This window comes from Ambystoma mexicanum, chromosome 14, assembly GCF_040938575.1.
Source record: "Ambystoma mexicanum isolate Mex_15411 chromosome 14, UKY_AmexF1_1, whole genome shotgun sequence".
Taxonomy (NCBI): domain Eukaryota; kingdom Metazoa; phylum Chordata; class Amphibia; order Caudata; family Ambystomatidae; genus Ambystoma; species Ambystoma mexicanum.
This window is the reverse complement of record NC_090940.1, coordinates 163,125,646-163,144,295: the sequence shown is the minus strand read 5'-3', so window position 1 is coordinate 163,144,295 and position 18,650 is coordinate 163,125,646. Positions and strand designations below refer to the sequence as shown.

Genomic DNA, 18,650 nt, shown 5'->3' with positions numbered 1-18,650 from the left:
GGGGGTCACTTTAAATATTGAGTGAATATTTCAAGTTTATTGGACAGATAGCACTAATATGCATGCGGCTTGTAGTAGCAATGATTCAAAACATGAAAGGAGGTGGCAGCATTAAACACAATGTTTAGACCGCACTAATATGCACACGGCTTGTAGTAGCAATGATTCAAAACATGAAAGGAGGTGGCAGCATTAAACGCAATGTTTAGACAGCACTAATATGCACGCGGCTTGTAGTAGCAAGGATTCAAAACAAGAAAGGAGGTGGCAGCATTAAACACAATGTTTAGACAGCAATAATATGCACGCGGCTTGTAGTAGCAAGGATTCAAAACATGAAAGTAGGTGGCAGCATTACACGCAATGTTTAGACAGCACTAATATGCACGCGGCTTGTAGTAGCAAGGATTCAGAACAGGAAAGGAGGTGGCAGCATTAAACACAATGTTTAGACAGCAATAATATGCACGCGGCTTGTAGTAGCAAGGATTCAAAACATGAAAGGAGGTGGCAATATTAAACGCAATGTGAAGCAACATTAATGGTAACAAAGCGATTATGCCCGCTATAGGAGATTCTACCAACTGTGTTACCAGTAAATCAAGGTCCCATCTAACGCCCCTCAATCCAGCTTCCACAAGAAGGTCAGTTTCTCTGATCTTTTAATTCTCAACTATAGGGGTGAATAGATTTTCAGTTCTTAGTGTGAGGTGGCCATGGCCACTTTCCAGCCGTCGTTTTATCTTGAAGCCTGCCGAGAAAGCCCCAACTCTGAACCTTGATCCAAATGTATGCGCTGTAGTCCTGTTGTGCTGGGTATTGGCTCAGAGGTCTGAGCAGGAACGTTGGCAGTCAGGGCTGCTTAATAGTAATGATGTAGCATGAAGTATTAGGATTAGGATTGACCGTTTCAAGAATACCAGAGCCGGAGGGAGCAGCTTCCAATATTTAGCTCAAACATTGGAACACTATCGTGCTCAGTATCAAAAAGAGGAAACTCTAATTGGTTTTAAAAAAACTGCTAAAAACCTGGTTATTTAACCAGTACTGACATATCAGATGCCATACCTACTGTACATAACTGCTTAATATGCCCTACTTCTCTCTCTAAATAACCTGTGCCTTTTTGTAACTAACTATAAATGAAAATATATATGATTAATTGCTTTTAACAAAGTGTCTAACCTTGCCGTGATACCTCAGGGTCTGGGCGTGTAATAAATGTAATAAAATAAATAAAATAAAGGAGATGAAGGAAAGCCCAAGGTCGGGCCTTGTGGACACGTGGCACCATTCTGTGTGCCACACGCAGAGTTCTTTGCTCTATTTCTAGTCAATGATGTTTGTTGATATTCCCGGTTACTCACTGAACACCATGTGAACAGTTCACATGATGGAGTGGATCATGGTCTTCAAGACAACATTTCCAAGTTGAAAGTACTTCAATTGATACTAAGAACCCAAAGCCACATTCACAAGCAGATTATTGCGGAACCAAGCTCAACCGGCCATAGCCCCTCTCCAAAAAAGCCTCCGGCTAGAGTGGTTCCCCACACAGCCTCACCAGTTTACCTCACTGGCTGCATCCAACATTATATGAAAACAGATCGAAGTGATTTTTATCTGGTAAAGATAGCATTTTTGGGATATGACATTTCACCTTTGGCGACAGATTATATTCTAAAGCACAAGACTGATTACCACCCAAGGTCATCAAGACATGGCGGTTTGCTGGGAATTGATAACATTATTATTATAAGCCATTCTATCAGGTGAGAGGATAGACAAACGAAAATGTGCCATTTTAAGAGGATGGCTGACAGACCAGCATTTGAAAGGTTGACGCTTTGTCCGGCAACAGGTTTACACTACCAGTCTAAACTAAAACACGATGCCTCACTTAATTCTGAACTGTCCCAGATGCAGAAGGTCGGGGTATGAAAAGTGGCTCATTGTAATGCAAGATTGAATATGGTTTAACAATTGTAACGGCTTGCCTTCCATGACCCATTTAACAGCACAATCCAGTCAGTTGCAGAAAGGGATACGTGTCTGCTTTATGTAACGGGATCGATCAATCGTTGCACATTTTGAGTTTCAATGAAAGTATGTTTATGTATTATAACAATAACTAACAATATTGTACACAATTAGTTATCAATCTTTTGAAAAAATACAGCGGTCATGGACACTCCTCCAGCAGTTTTGCCACGTCCCTTGTCCTTAGCTACAGAGTGCTATCTCGATTGCCTTAGAAATCTCCCCCCCCGGACCACCAGTCGGGTCCCCCTTCCCACTCCTACTGCCACTCCCTCCTCACTGCCTGTATTCGCCACTTACCCTTTCTCAATTGGAGGCAGGGGCTGCCTGGGAGGCACTTTCCTAGTGTGGTATGAGAGTTTGCTTCACAGCGTCTTCGGCAGCAGAGTAATGCCTCTGCGTTCTAGCATTTACACTTTGTGCTTTTTGCAAGGTGATTTTCCCCAATTCTAGAGGGAGTCCCTATCCTGCCCAAGGTTGAGCAACTGGGCCCAGTCTAGTTCTAAATAACTAGCGTCTCATCAGTATTGGCGTGGTGGTGGAGCGGGCAAGGTTTGGAAAACACTTGATCTCATGCAACGAGCACGCAACACTTTAGTTTCTCCAGAACATCGGGGCTAGGAGATTATCATGCAGGCAGAACAACCCCTACCATCATGACTGGTGCCCAAACTGGTGCGATGATAGTTTGTCACCAACATAACCTGGCTGCACAAACTATGGCACTTTTTTGTAACACTTAATACGGTTATATATCACAGAACATATAAACATTCCAAAAAAACTTCACCAAACATCAAAATCTCCCTAAGTCACCACATCACTCCAGGAAGGAACTGTTTATTTGTATTTATTGTGCATTTGTAAGGTGCTTATACATCAAGTAAATTGTTTTTAAAGCGCCCAGAGGGCAACAGGGAGGGAACATGGGAGTGAAAATCAAATATAACAAATAAAAATAGAGCCAGTCCTACTGGGCCTTGTGAGCATTCAGAACATGCAAGTGCAGAGAGACGGGAGTGGGGAGTGCTAGGTGTACCAGTAGTGAACTGCAAGGGCGGTGAACAGCTGTAAGTGCCTGGGTGAGTGGTCAGCTGTCAATAAATAGCTAAGTGCAGGCCTGTGGTGGCACAGGCCCATGGGTGCCAAGGCAAGTGCTGAGAGCAGGCGGAGGCTGAAGGCGAATGGGTGTGGGAGGCCAGGGCCCAAGAGGACACATAAGGGCCCTGGCCAGCAATCTCAGCAAATGTGGTTTTTAGCAGAGGAGGGAATAAGGGAAGGAGGTAAAAAAATAAATAAATAAAAAAGTCTGGCAAAGCTTCCGGAATTTGAGGAGATCCGGTTCAAGAGGAAGGGGGAGGCTGTTCCATAGGAGGGAGCCTGCTCAGGAGAGAGCTCGGCCACCAGCTGTGTTTGGTGAAGTGCTTGACCGACAGACTTGTTGCCGGAGGAATGTAAAGATCTGGAGGGAGAGTATTGTACTGGATTGTATGATTTTCACCCAGTCATCGCAGGTAAAACTGATACAACTCACACCACTTCTTACTTCCCTGATAGGAAGCAAAACTCCCAGGTGTCTGTTTCCTTTTATGACAAATTGTAAAGGGGATAATAACAAAAATACATAAGACGTTTTGGTAGGCTTGAAATTCAAGCCACTATGGGTTCCTCTAGCTAACTTGAACTCCTTAAAAATCCTCCTCCCTGGTTAGGGCCTCCCCATTAGAGAGCCAGTTAAACCCTTAAAAGCCCACACCGTGCATCTCCCAAACCCGGTCAAGTCCACTTCCATTACCTAGAACCCACAACCCATCGCCCAAATGGACCGCTCCCTCCTTCTCATGTCAATGGTAATATCGGTTCCGATCCCTCTCCCGATCCATGTTTTGCTGTGAACTGCCCTCACTCTTCGATAAACAAAATAACATTGTCATGGGCCATGTACGTGAGCTTTTCCATCAAGTAAACCTCCCACACCTTTATAAAGGCAGACTATAAACCCATTTTGAGATTATCTGGCGGACTGTAAACCAAATGAGTTAAATTATTTTGTAAAATGGCAGAATAGGATCCCTTTATGAGAGGCACCGAGACAAGAAAGCTATATGCAGGCACAGAAGAACCACATTTTCCTGTGTTTTGACTTACCCGGTAGTGCATTGAAACACCACACCTTGGAAATATCTAGTACTTCATGAAGCTGTCCCAGTCAAGTGGTCATGGACACGAGAGTTGAAAAATTGGGCGAGACCGACTGTATCCCCTATAATGAATTTGATTTTTGTAATTATGACGACTTGTTTGAGGGAAGAAAACAGCACATACTTTGACACTGTTAGGTTGAAGACTGCCTCCACGTACTACTCCGACTTCCAGGGGTGAATCAGCCCCTTTCATTTGAGCCATCGGCAACCCTACAGAACTAACCCAAATGGGAGTACTTTTCAAAATACAAACCGGTTTAAGGATGAATGTTTACGGCATCACCCCGCCCTCCCCTCCCTGAGAAGGCAAATGAAATGTCCCCTTTTAGATATGTTGATCTGTCATGAAGATTGGCTAATAAAGCTGATCGGTGGCTTCCGAGTGTGGTTAGGACGGCATACAAGCAAACTTTGCATCCACAGATGTACCAAGAAAACCTGAAAGTAAAGAATGGCTTACTTTTAGAAATATCTCTGTAACCTACTGCTCCACAGTCTATTGTTGCTAAGCACAGAGGTGGTATATGGGTAGGGAGCTGAATATACGATGCAAACATGGGGGATTGTGTGCAGACTACCTGGTTACTCCTTTAGTTGGGGAAAAAATATGCAATTTTCAGCCAAGCCAAGGTGCTCTGAGACTACCACAGTGGTGCTTTGCCACAGAATGAAAACTTACTAACTTAACCCTTCTTTAAAATCAATTGAAAATCAGTGCGCAGTGCTCAGTCTCGCACCAAGTAAAATGTAATGTCTTGGGGATTTCAGTTTCTCAATCATCCTTCGACAAATCACATACAATGAATATCAAACCAATTTACAAAGGCTCACACATTTTATTGAAATTGTTTAAGACAAGGAATACAAATAAACAGTTAAAAAAACACCCTTGATTACTCGGGAGTCGTAGAGAAGGGGCCAATCACAGTGCAAAAACACGAAACATAAAATAGTTGCTCAGAAATATAAAACAAGACCATTTAATAATAAAGACAGTATAAAACAAACTTATAAATAAAGTGATCGCAGTTGGATAAAAACTGTAAAAGCGAAGGGAGAAAGTGCCTCTTGCAGAACCAAGACATGCAGAATGCACATGGCTTACTGTTTCCTTGGGGTGCTTTTTCATGCCGATCCTGCCTGCGTGCTCTGAAATGGGTGCTCTTGCCTACGGTGGCGTAGTCCATAGCAACCTTTATAAATTAGGTCATTTACCTAAAAAGGCCTTTTGGGTTCATATCCCTGGGATCAAGCAGTGACCACAAACCGGAAGGGGCCTCTTGCAAAACCAAGCCATGCAGAAAGCACACGGCCGAGTTATTCCGTGGGTCGGCTCTTCATGCAGCTCTTACCTTCATGCTCAAAGTCGGATAAGCCTACCTAAAGTAACCTGCCTCAGCTCCCTTGAAGCAAGCAACAACTACATTAAAAGGACATATAAACCACCCAAAGAAGCCTGGCAAGTGTGCAACACTTCCCTAAAGCTCGCATTCTTCAAGTAAGCCGCATCTTCCCTAAGCAGTAACACTCACTCAGATTACATTTGAATACAAAATATTGGTATGTGCCCTTTTCTCCCTCTGACCAGTACATTCCAAGTAGGGTTAGTGGTTGCCCTCTTGGGATGATATACCTCCAACCACCCCGATTTTTAACGAAGGTTTATGGGTATTGTCTGGTTTTGGTTGGAGGTACGTGGGAGCTGATGGATACACTAATAACTGCTGAAGGTTGGATCAATTAGTGCACAATGTAGTACGACAAAGGCACACAAATGACATCGCTGAATGACCACATTAAGTGCAATAACGTGTGGTGCAGTAACAGCAGAGGGTGCACACACGCACGTGGACGGAACGGTATAGGAGGGACAACTTTCCAAATGAACAGTGGCTATGACATATTGCCCCCCTTTAAAAGATGACCTTTTGTGTACGTTTTTGGGAGGAAGGGCATGCACACGAGGTAGGTTTTTACAGACCTACATCCAACAAGCAACTATCACACAATAATATATCTATCTATATGTGTACACGTCTGCATTTCGATTAGCGCACAATGGGGCAATGGCATTTAAAGATTACATTGTAATCTTCCATCCATTGAATCTACACTCCTATTCTCCATCATGTAAGGTACTGCAAGTCTACTTTGCAGTCCAAATATTCCTACCTTGTCGCTCATCCACATCCTTTAAAGCTTGCAAACCTATTCACTTGCTATTCCAACTACTGGACCTATTCTAATAAATCCACATTTCTTAAATACTTTCTTTTACTTGTCACACATCAAAACAACGTAACAGAAACCCTACTTGCATAGTCAGATCTATTAGCATAAATACCCCCCCCAACCACCTCTCAAAAACATTATATACAAATACCTCTGCGGACTAATACTTGCCTCCAAACAATTCTATGACATCAAATTAAAACAAATAAAAAGCAACCCGCACACACCCCAACGCTTCTGAATTTCTCCATTATTCTACACCGACGGTGGTGGGGCAGATCGCAGTCTCTCGTATCCTTTTAAAATCAGCCATAGTTACTCATCCAGACCAAATTGTTTTTAAATCCCCTAAGAGCAGGACCTGCCTAGTCACACTTCCTATTGCCGAATGATGTCCACCACAGGGCATAGAACCAAAAAACCACACTTCACACAGCAGTGAGGGGAGCTGCAAAATTGACGGCTGCGCACATCAACATGAGCCACAGAGTAGCCGATTTAACGATACACATCAGAAGTCAGACAGATTTCGTGGTGTTGGGAAATGGAAGCAGTCATTGTTATTTCTGAATTGACACAGCATACCTACTGCAAGAGGAAATCACTGTACCCAGTTAAGTGGCGACATTGGCAATAACTAATGGCATGTTGATGGTGCCAGGACACGGCATAAACCCTGAAGAGTGAAATGTGGTTCAAGTAAGGTCTCGTAATCTATCCTACATGGGTGAAGACACTAATCCAAGGGGCACAATTCATTCGTTGAGTGCAATTCAGACAAAGCAGTTTCACGATGAATAGAACGGGCTAGGCAGTGCAATCAAATGTCAAACCCAACCAGGCTACCACCAAACCGATTACTCCGTCAAAATATTTTTGGAAGTACACAGGTTCACTGTGCAACCTCAATTTCACATGCAAAGTGAGCCCCTTATTTCAGGTTACATTTACTATTGGACAGTCACACAGTGTGTGCACACCGTATAGCAGGCACTTAAAGTGGGATTCCAGGGTTCAAGCATGCTTTTTGGGCCACCTCGGCGATTGCACTCTTAGGGTTTTCCTTTTCTTCTATATGGACTCCCACACAGGTCCACGTTCGTTGGCCCCTAGCCACGGAGGTCATTGTTTTCCGTAACCAGAGTGTGAATGCGCAGAATACGTAGAACCAGCAGGCTCTTCCAAAGATCTTGTACTCCAAAAGACAAATAACTATTCTTACAGGTAAGACTTTGCCATAGAGGTTTACCTAGTCACGTGATATTTTAAAAACACGTCAAGAAAACAATAGCTACGTTGGCGACTCACTAAAATTGACTGATTTATGTGCCGAGATACACACAACAGGCACATTTCTCAACAAATCAAGCAGAATTTTTTGTAAGAAGGCAAAACCTACAAGATGTTGCAAAAGGGTTTGCCCCAATATAGAAACTCCTGCTTAGACTACAGAATGTTTTAAAAAATATATATTTAGTAGAGAAAAATTAAAAGCCTGTAGAGAGCAAGCAGGCTGCACAGGTATCACAGTATCGGAGCACAATCTAAGCAAAAACAGAGGGGTGAAGAATATTAAATGAAAGCTGGGGAGGATCCAGACACTTACAAACACACGCTCCCCATAGGGGACAATGGGTTAATTCCTTTAAAAAAGTAAACAGCAAGTACCCTATAATTTATAGGCTATAAACAGTGACAGTTTGGGAAAAATGGAGTGCCCCAAAAATCGCATGAGATCCGGTTAGCAAGACGTGTAGCATGCCAGTCAAACACGTCATACCTTCCCCGTCAGGGAAGAGCTAACCTCACCGGAGTACTCCCAATGCTCTTGGCAGATTACCTAGCCGGAGGTTCACAATAGGACGCGGATTGTCTCATGGGAAAGAGCTCAACGAGAAAGACAATAACAATACTTTAAATGCAAGTACACTAACAGCAATAATAAATCATGTCCCATGGGCTGCAGGTTCACTCTGTTCAAAACCCAGAATATGAGTCTTATGGACAGTAGAAACATTTTCCATTCAGACCTCCACTGTCCAATGCTAACAAAATTAAGTTCTCTGTAAAGATTGCTGATGGCATCAAAAGACTTCGGGATACAGCATTTTCTCCAAACTTGCGACGAAAGTACTGGAAGGGAGAGATTTTTAAGATAGATTACTTTTTGAATTTACAATTTATTAAAACGTTTTATAAACGAGGCAGGCTTGTTCCGTGGATCCAACATGAATGCCTGGGAAAGGCCCGTTTCACAGATACGTGGTGAAGGACTCATGTTTCCAGCAGTGCTAGAAGTGGGCCAAGCTCCTGCACTGTCCATCCCTCCACAAAGCATTCTTCTTAGCAGTCCCACAAATGTTGCTTCAAAGCACCCTATGTTTTTGTATCCATTCGTCGTTCCACTGCCTTCAGTAACAGTTCGGAATATTGTTGAAGTAGAGCCAGAGTCTTTTCATCACCAAGGCGTCGAGGGCTGGAGAGAACAGCCGAGTTGCCGTCTCCCAACTGTAAGATAACCGATTCACTGGACTTTTCCAGGGCCGCCTCCGACCTGCAGAGAGGCTCTCCACCAACTGCCACAGAGTCCAACTCCTTCTTCACAAAGCTAAAGGTTTCTGTTAGGAGGCCCGCCATTTTGCCTTTGTCAGTACTGGATTCTGCACCCGCCGTTGTGACCTGGAAAAACAAAACACAGGTTTAACGTATTACAGACACTGGGAGTGCACTATCAAACATCACAATGCTTGGAAACAAAACCGGCTAAATCACACCCACAATAAAGGCAGTGTGCTGCCAGTCAAAAATTATGTTAGTCTCTCCTGTACAGTTTAGGTGTGGCATGTATAGGGATTCTTAACAATTGTTGCAATAAGTGTGCCCCGTCAGTGAAGAGTCTCTAAAAATCTAGGATACTTAACACTACATTCATTGCACGTACTGTAAGAAAAAGACATCCGATTAGTTGGACCTTCGAGCAAAGAAAAAGGGAACACAGTGACACAGTAAACAGTTTACTTATATACCACCTCAATTCACATGCAAGTAATTTTTGGAAAAAACAACAATGCAAACGAACCCCTCTAGGAGATTCACCTTGAGAGCCTTACCAGTATAAAGAGAACTTTGGTTCTAAACCAGTATACTTCAACGCATTTTTAAAGAAGTGTCATAGGTACCCTTCTAAGATTACACATTTCACGGAAACGGCAACAGAGTAAAAACAAAAAAGTGGGTACAGCAATGGATTTTAGCCTGTTCAATAGCACCCATGTCGAAGAGCCAAGGTTCTGTGTAGCATCACTAATCAAAAGGTCTTTGTCCCTTCTCCCCAGGGGGGAGCCACCCACTCAGAGGCATTTTTATGGGAGGGCAAAAGGGGCACTTGCCCAAGGCCCCACCTTGGAGGGGGGCTCCACAAGGCTGCCTGGTCTGATGAAGTAAGATTCCATTGTTCACCAGGCCTAAATGGCACACGTCAGTATATATTATGGGGTGCTGAAGGTCTAAACCCATTGCCTTTCTGTTTTGACAAGTACATTCTGCCTTTATCAATTCATCATGTATTGCTTTCTGTGTGCACTGTGTTATACATAGATTGTGTGTTCCTTACTGCACAACTCTGTAGCATTCTTTCCTTCCTGTGGGGATGTTGATCATGTGTAATAGGCAACGGTGAAATGCATATTGATAAATTGAGTGCCACAATGGTTCAGAGGTTAGCTCAGTGTTTGAAGCACCCATTGCAGAGATATGTGTTCATATGCAAAATTAGAATATCACATTCCAGCAAGGCTGGATAAGCCTTTCCTGTGTCTGAAGTTTATAAACCTGTCTGCATATTTACTTGGTTTTGCGGAACAACATCTGCTATTATCAGCAATGTTCCTGCACTAGATAGGGGGTGCTATAAAAACGAACATATCCTATGTTGAAGGTCTAGAAATTGGTTTGTTCTGATGGGGTGTTGTAAAACCTAGGCAATCGCCTCCAACGATGGCATACACTATTATTCCAAGAGGTGAACAAGTATCCAAATTCAAGACTATGGAACAAAAGCGTTCATGCTTATATCCTGGATTTGCCAGCAGTCGATACAGTGATCCGGGTCAAATCATCTAATATATCTTACATTACTGTGCTGTCTTCTGTGAGGTTTGCCTACTTGCATGCTACTGGTATCGTTTAACACATTACTTGTTCTTTCTTCTTATTTAGGCCATTTGGGTGGAAGTGTTGGTAGACGGAAGAGAGTGGACCATATGTTGCAGGCCTCAGGCAAGCACATTTAAGTTCTGCTTGTTTGACACAAAAAAGGTTTGCTTTTTGGTAAAAGTCGAAGGTTTTATGCACGTTTAGAAATGAAAATGTCACAAGCCATTGTTTTGGAAATATTTAAAGCTTTAAAATACAAAAGACGAATCCAGATTAAATGTGTTAAATCACATTGATTGGTATGTTGGTTCTTATATACTTCCCTTGATGATGGAGAACTAAGCTATCACTATTCCATTTTGCATAACACCCTTCTATAATGTCTTGTTTAAAAATGGTCATGTTTGGTAATGTGATGTGTACTTTTCAAGTCCGTTTATATAAAATCTGATTGTTTTAGTTCATGGTAAGAACTGGAAAAGAAAGTGTTCAAATGCAGAAATTACCGAGTTGGCACAAATCCCAGCTTCACCCATTAATCAATGTGTGATCCTGGGCATTAATACTACAGGCTGCATACCCTCCTGGATGCTATTGATAAAATTATCCTGTATGTGCTAGAACAGTAACCTTTTCGTAGACTGCTAATGTTGGTCTTCAAATGCTACTCGTTTATCATTCTGATTAGAGCAAGAATGAAGAGGGTAAGGGGTCTTAAAGGGAGTAAACATGCTTATTATGCTGTGAGACAGCATATCAAACTATAGGTTGTGAGCCTGAGGGGCGGGGGGCGCGACTTGTATTCTTGATTCCTTTGGTTTTGTGGAGGGGGCCCCAAAGGTCTGTGCCCAGGGCTCCAAAATTGCTTAAGATGGCCCTGCACCCACTTTGAGATGAGCCGGCTCTGCAAGACCCTCCCCAGGGGTCTGGGCAAGTGGGACTTCACTGGGAGTGACTCCACCTTAGGGGACACCGACTCATTTCCACGAGGAACTCTAGACCACCCACCGTATCTGCATGTATGGGAGCACCTTCCATAAACGCAAAAAAAAAAAAAAGAGGGCGAGAGTGCACAGCTATTGTTTTTATCGATGTCTAATAGTTTCATGTATCTGTCCTTTCAATTAAAGTTCATTAGTAGGGCGCAGCCCACTGTCAAGTACCACCGTGTAGGGCACTACAAGTAAACTGAAGAAAAGAGACCAAGACTATTGAGTCTTCGGTGTGGGCCGCACACCCGTAATACCTCAGACACTGAATTAGCCTAATTGGTGAAGCTGTAATCCTCTAAATTTGGATATTTGAAACTAAAGGAATACTTGAGGAAAAATAAAGGATCTCAACATAACTACACTTGAATGAACATTTATTGATAAATTCAACAAAATTGCTGAACCCAAAGTGGGTATTAAGGGTGTGCGGCCCACACCGAAGACTCAGTCTTGGTCCCTTTTCTTCAGCACCTTCCATAAAGAACATCGAACAGTAAACCCGAATAAGTCGATCTGTGAGGAACCAATAAACCGCTTGACAAACAAGGTTGAGTCTGAAACAGAGGAAAGGTGGAAAAGAAATACCCTAGAAAGAGAGTAAACAACCACAGGAGCTCAGGAGCTCAGCGTTGAGTGGGGAAGACCTCATATACATGTGTAATAAGAATTATGATTTATTTGAAACTGCCAAGTGAATAGAAAAAACAGAAAACCCAGGTGAGAGGAATTCCTAACAGAAACGCTTAGAAAACCAGAGAAAGATTGGATCTGTAGAATGTGTGAAACCTGAAAGCAAAAGGCAGAAATTCAGGAAAATCGTTATAAGCAGAACACTAAAAAAGAGTAACAGTTGGGATGAGTTACAAGAGCTCAAGAAGGAAAAGCCAAGAGTGTCAGAGAAGATCAAAATAAGCAACATATTTATAAAACAGATATTTTGTTAATTGACAATATAAGGAGCCAAGATGAAAACCCTGGGAGAAAGCCGCAGCCAAAACAACATAAAGGGAAACAACCAGGAAGACATCCTTTTGGCAGAATTTAGTTTGTATTAGTGGCAGGGTTAGGCAGAGTTAAGTTGAGGACTAAGGACATTTTACTTTTGACTTCCTGAAAACAGACAAGCATCTTTAGTAAGGCAAGGCAACTCCTCTAGCAATAGTGAGGGATGGGCCTTTTCTTTATAATTTCATTAAAAGAGTCAACATGTACAGAGTGCGTCTGGCTCCTTTTTCCGACCCGCATCAGTAACCTGCATAAAATCTGACGACTTCCTCATAGTGGATCCTAGCCACAGACAAGGTAAAGCCCTCGTCCACTTATACATTGCTTCTTGATCGGTTTTAAGGTTATTAAAACAGGAAACCACAAGTTTGCTGAAAATGGGCTACGGCCTAACTGAAACAAGAAAGGTCTCCACGCAACTAAGAAAAAACTCAGTTACTTGTGTTTTTGGCAGTTCCCAAAACTGTGAAGCAGAAGATAGGGGGAGTCCCAAAAAAACTCCCTAGAAGTAACAAGGCTGATGGTACCCAGAGAAACCTAATAGACCATCGTGGTATAAAGTCACCAAAACAATGTCCAACAAGGCGCAATCATCAGACCTCTCCAGTTGAAAACAGAGGAGGGCGTACAGCAACGAGACCCACACGGGTGACACCTCCTTCCCATTGTGTGGCTAAGAGTCCCAAGAGCTTAACAAGACCAGGCAAACAAGCAACGAGAGAAAGCCCACCTAAAAAAACATCAATGCACAGTTTGTGGGCCTGGCTGCCGAAAGTGCTCTCATCACATCAAAAAAAGTAGCAACCCTCGAGTCCAGAGCACGGCAAGGAACAGCTCGCAACTTTAAAGAAGCCTATGATGGTCATGAAGCTATGCTCATGGAACACTAGGGGACATGCCCACCTGACAGCTCGAAGCAACATAAACCTGGGGGGATTCAATGCCATCTGCCTACAAGAGACATGGTTGACAGAGAATCCATCTCTTGATGGTTACCAAGTCTTTCTAGCCCCAGCAAAAAAGGGCCCTCGTGGACGTCCATCATCTGGAATCCTGACAGCAATACGTCATGGCTGCGGAATATCAGCCGCAGTAGTATTAATACGTAACCAAGCATTGCTAATGATCAAGGGGAGTGGTCTATTTCTGAGACTACCACAACAAAGGCAACAATCATGATCATGAATGTATACTGGAACCCAATCACAAGTGACCCAAGCGACTTCCTCAAGATGATAGAAAATGCAATTGATGAAGCAACCTCAGTAAACCTGGTTTCATCACTCCTTATTTGCGGTGACAACAACGCAACCTGTAATCAGAAAAGCGTCGGCAAATATTCTGCAACCAAGACATTGCCGGCTGACTTAAAGAGGAGCAGATTGGGTGAAATTAATGACATCACAGGAGCTGCATAATCTAGGCGAGGTACTACAAACTGAAAACACCTTGCCCACATGGGAACGTGACTCATACAGTGCAACGATTGACTACATCTATGCATCAAGTCAACTTGCTCATATAATGACTTTGTTCGAGGTGGTCCAGACTGCCGCAAGTGATCATAACCTATTGCGTATTACTTGGCCAACAAAATTAATCTCAACTACGAAATCCACCCCACATCTGGAAGGAACAAGTTACTTACCTGTAACTGTTCTCCAGCAGGGGTCTGGCATGGATTCACATGCTCATGAATATATTCCGTCGTCAGGCTGGGAATCCTCGGTAAGGAAAAAAATCAGTATCAGTTTCGTTTCTGATCTGTCTTTCTTAGTAGTAACCAATCACTGGTCTCTGGGTCATACTGCCCCCAGCCAATGACTGCCCTCTCCCTAAGCCCTGCCCCTGGCAGCCATTGTCAGATTTGGCAGCACGTAAAGTGGCAGTATGACCAAGTGAAGAGCCGCAGAGGGGTATGAGGGAGGGTTCGCATGTGAATCCATGCCAGACCCATGCTGGAGAACAACAGTTACAGGTAAGTAACTTGTTCCTTCTCCAGCAGGGGGTCTGGCAAGGATTCACATGCTCATGAATATAAGAATACATAGCAGTATACACATGCACAACACGGGAGGTGGCAAGGCTCAACATTAAGCATTACATAAAACTCAACATTAAGCATCTCTTACCTCCTCACCAGGCTCACCTTAAGCGAACAGGTTACGCAGCACTGCCTGGCCGACTCTGGAGTCCTCCCTGGAATCCCAGTCGACGCAGTAGAATCTCGTGAAGGTGTACGTCGACCTCCACGTAGCAGCCCTGCAGATGTCCAGCAGGGGCACACCAGACAAGAACGCTGTGGTAGCAGCAATCGCTCTGGTCGAATGGGCTCTCGGATGGCCGGGCAACGGTCGGTTTGCCAACCAATGACAGTGCATGATGCAGCCGGAGAGCCATCTGGAAATGGAAGCCTTCAAGAGAGCCTTCCCTTGGTTCACAGGTCCAAAGTTCACAAACAGCTGTGATGTCTTCCGAAAACTCTTTGTTCGTTCCACGTAGAACTTCAGCGATCTAGCTACATCCAGCGAGTGCAAAGTCCTCTCGGCCGGCGACGAAGGCGACGGGAAAAAGACTGGTAACACCAAGGGCTCGTTGAGATGGAAGTCCGATGGCACCTTGGGCATGAAGGAGGGGTGCGTCCTAAGCACCACCCTCGTCTCGTGGAAAGTATGGAGGCTTGCAGGAATGGGCCTGAATCTCTCCCACGCGTCGTGCAGAGGTGATGGCCACAAGGAATGCTGTCTTCTACGACAGGAACTTCAACGGAACCGAATGCAAGGGCTCGAATGGCGGGCCCATGAGCCTGGTCAGCACCACGTTGAGCTCCCACGCCAGGGCTGGAGCCTTCACCGGCGGGAACGAACGGAACAGTCATTTCATAAACTCCTTCACCAGGCGATGAGACCACAGGGACGACCGTCCTGCAGTTCTGGTGTATTGGGAAATCGCTGCCAGATGTATCTTGATGGAAGCGTGTGCTAGTCCAGCTTTGGCCAGCAAAAGTAAGTATGGTAGCACTTGAGGGGCCGTAATCCGTAGAGGGTTCATTTTCTGTGCATGGCACCAGACAGAGAACCTCTTCCATTTGTGTCCGTAGCACAAGAGTTGAGGACGCCCTGGCCTTTGCAAGAACCTCTCTGCAGTCAGCCGGGATATCGTACCCTCCAAACTCTAGTGCTGCAGGAGCCAGGCCTGCAAGGTCAGCGACTCTGGGTCGTGATGAAGAATGGCACCTCCTTCTCTGGAGAGAAGATCTGCGTCGGTCAACAGTTCGACTGGTGGGGACACTGACAAGTCCAGAAGGTCCGGGAACCATATCTGTCTCGGCCACCTCGGTGCGACGAGGATCATCCTGCACCGGGACCTCTTGAGTTGGTTGATGAGCCTGAGCAGCAACAGCAACGTTGGGAACGCATACAGGAACAGGCCATCCCAGGGGAACGAGAAAGCATCGCCCATGCTCCTCGGCTAAGGGAACCTGCTGGCGAACCTCTGGCACTTGGAGTTCATCGCCATCGCGAACAGGTCGATTTGGGGTTTGCCCATCGCTGGAAGAGATGATCCACTTGATCCTGGCGTAGTTCCCACTCATGGCACGAGTGCAGCTCCCTGCTGAGTGAGTCGGTGATGGTGTTTTTTATCCCTGCCAGATGAAAAGGTACCAGAAACATCCCCTGGGCAACAGCCCAGTGCCACAGATCCTGGGCTTCCTTGGACAGGGCTGGGGATCTGGTTCCTCCTCGCTTCCGGATGTAGAACATCGTGGTGGTGTTGTCGGTGAAGATCCTCACCACCTTGCCCTTGAGGGATGGTAGGAATGACTTGAGGGCCCAGAGCACTGCTGGGAGCTCCAGTATGTTGATGTGGAGCGGCTTCTCCTCTGGGAGCCACAGGCCTCTCGCGTGAAGATCTCCGGTGCACGCTCCCCACCCGTCCAGGGAGGCATCCGTCGTCACCGTCACCTGGTATGCTGGAGTCTGAAAATCCGTGCCCCACCATCGAATTGCATGGCGGAATGCTTCGTTGAGCGAGATCTTGTCCTCGAAGCTGTCCGCCGCTTGCGTCCAACGGGCGTCAAGGAACTCCTGCAGAGGGCGCATCCGAAGCCTGCACAGGCGCACAAGATAGATGCAAGAGGACATCATCCCGAGAAGGGACTTGATGGACCTAACTCTGGCCACGTCCGTGGCCAGCAGACACTGTACCTTGCCCAGGATGGCCTGCGTTCTTTCCTCTGACGGCGAGGCCAACTGCGCTACTTTATTGAGCTTGGCTCCCAGAAACTGCGCGACCTGCGACAGAACCAGGTGGGATTTGGGGAAGTTGGAGAATCCCAGGTCCGTGAGCAGGCGGGCGGTCTTTGCTGTGTGTTCTACGGCGAGTTCCCTTGTCGCTGCTCGGATGAGCCAGTCGTCCAGGTAGGCGTAGACGTGGATCTCCTGCAGGTGCAGCCGTGCCACCACTGGTGCTAGGCACTTGGTGAACACCCTGGGCGCAGACTTCAATCCAAATGGGAGGGCCTTGAACTGGTAGTGCCACCATTGGACTACGAACCTGAGAAACTTTTGGTGTCCTTTTAGTATGGAGATGTGAAAGTACGCATCCTCCAAATCCAACGACGATAAGAAGTCGCCCTCCTCCAGCTGGCCCAGCACGTGCTGGAGGGTGACCATCCGGAACTTCTTTGCCTTAATTTATTTGTTTAGTCGACGCAAGTCCAGGATGGGATGCCAACCTCCTGTCTTCTTTCTGAAGAGGAAGCATCTTGAGTATACTTTGGAGCCCCGGAGCCACTTTGGGACGAGCTCAATGGCTCTCATGAGCGTCGCCCTTACCTCTAACAGTAGTTGAGGGATGTGGTTTTCCTTCCTGGCCATGGGAGGAATTCGGGGGCACTTCTTTAGAAATTTCAGAGTGTGCCCGTGGGCCAGGGCATCCAGCACCCAACGGTCGGTGGAGATGGACTTCCACACGCTGATGAACCTCGTCAGCTGGCCTCCCACCGGGGTGCTTCGGTGGGGGCCCAACGCGATGGCCGGTTCAGTCTTGCTTGGAAGCAGCGTTGCCGCCCTGGCGACGACAGCTAAATCCACCGGACTTGCCTCGTCCCCTGTAGGCTTCTTGCGACAAGGAGCGGGCCACCTGACGGTAGGTCAAGGGGCCGCCGCCAAATCCTTTGGAGGCACCTTGCTTACCTCCGGAGTTCCGAAAGGGCGGCCGCCGCTGCTGCAGAACTCCCAAGGCCCGAGCCGTCTCCGTGTCTGTTTTGATGGCCTGCAGCGACTCATCCACAGTCTTTCCAAACAGATTGTTCCCATCGAAGGGCATGTCCAAAACCTTGGCTTGCACGTCCTGGCGGAAATCCGTTGCCTTGAGCCACCTCCGCCATCGAAGACAAATGCTGTTGCCCAACTGGCGGAAACCGGTGTCGGCAATGTCTGTGGCCACAGTTCTGGTGTGGTCCGACGCCACCTCACCCTCATGTAAGATCGCCTCTGCCCTCTTGTCGTCCGGGAGGAAATCCAACAGGGGGGTGATTTTGTACCACAATTTCCTGTCGTAGCGGGCCACAATCGCTAGGGCGTTGGCCGCCTTAATCGTCGTCGCCGCTGACGAGATGACTTGTGCCGTCCCATGGCGTCCAGCTTCTTTCGCTCGCCGTCCAGTGGGGAAGTTGAGGATGATGCCGATGCCCCCTCCCGCCCGCGTTTTTCTAGGCCACCGCCGAGACGACCAAATCCGGGGTCGGCTGCGCCCTAAGGTACAATGGGGCAGCGTCAGGGACCCGGTACTACTTCTCGTACCAGTCCCTCTTGGCAGGTGCTGTGGACAGGTTCTTGAGGAGGGCAAGACCCTCGTCCCAGAGGTCATCCAGCAACGGCACTGCGAGGACCGTCTTCCCTTTGGCCTCGCGCCGTTGGTAGAGGAAGCCTTCCTTCTCCTCAGGGCAGAGTTGAAAAAGCTTGGCTGTCCTGGCAATCATGGCGTGGAAGGAGGCAATCTCGTCGGGCGGGGACGC

General features: G+C 46.1%; 1 protein-coding gene across 4 annotated transcripts in view; it reads right to left on the bottom strand.

The window, feature by feature from the left end:
• Window positions 1–5,060: 5,060 nt before the first annotated feature.
• MAPKBP1 (mitogen-activated protein kinase binding protein 1) overlaps window positions 5,061–18,650 on the bottom strand; it is a 787,404-nt gene continuing 773,814 nt past the window's right edge. For all 4 annotated transcript variants that reach the window (XM_069638801.1, XM_069638804.1, XM_069638802.1 and 1 more), the window contains one exon: window positions 5,061–9,155. In XM_069638801.1, the coding sequence (XP_069494902.1) occupies window positions 8,853–9,155 (303 nt within the window). In that variant the 3' untranslated portion in view covers window positions 5,061–8,852. The remainder of the gene's footprint in view (window positions 9,156–18,650) is intronic.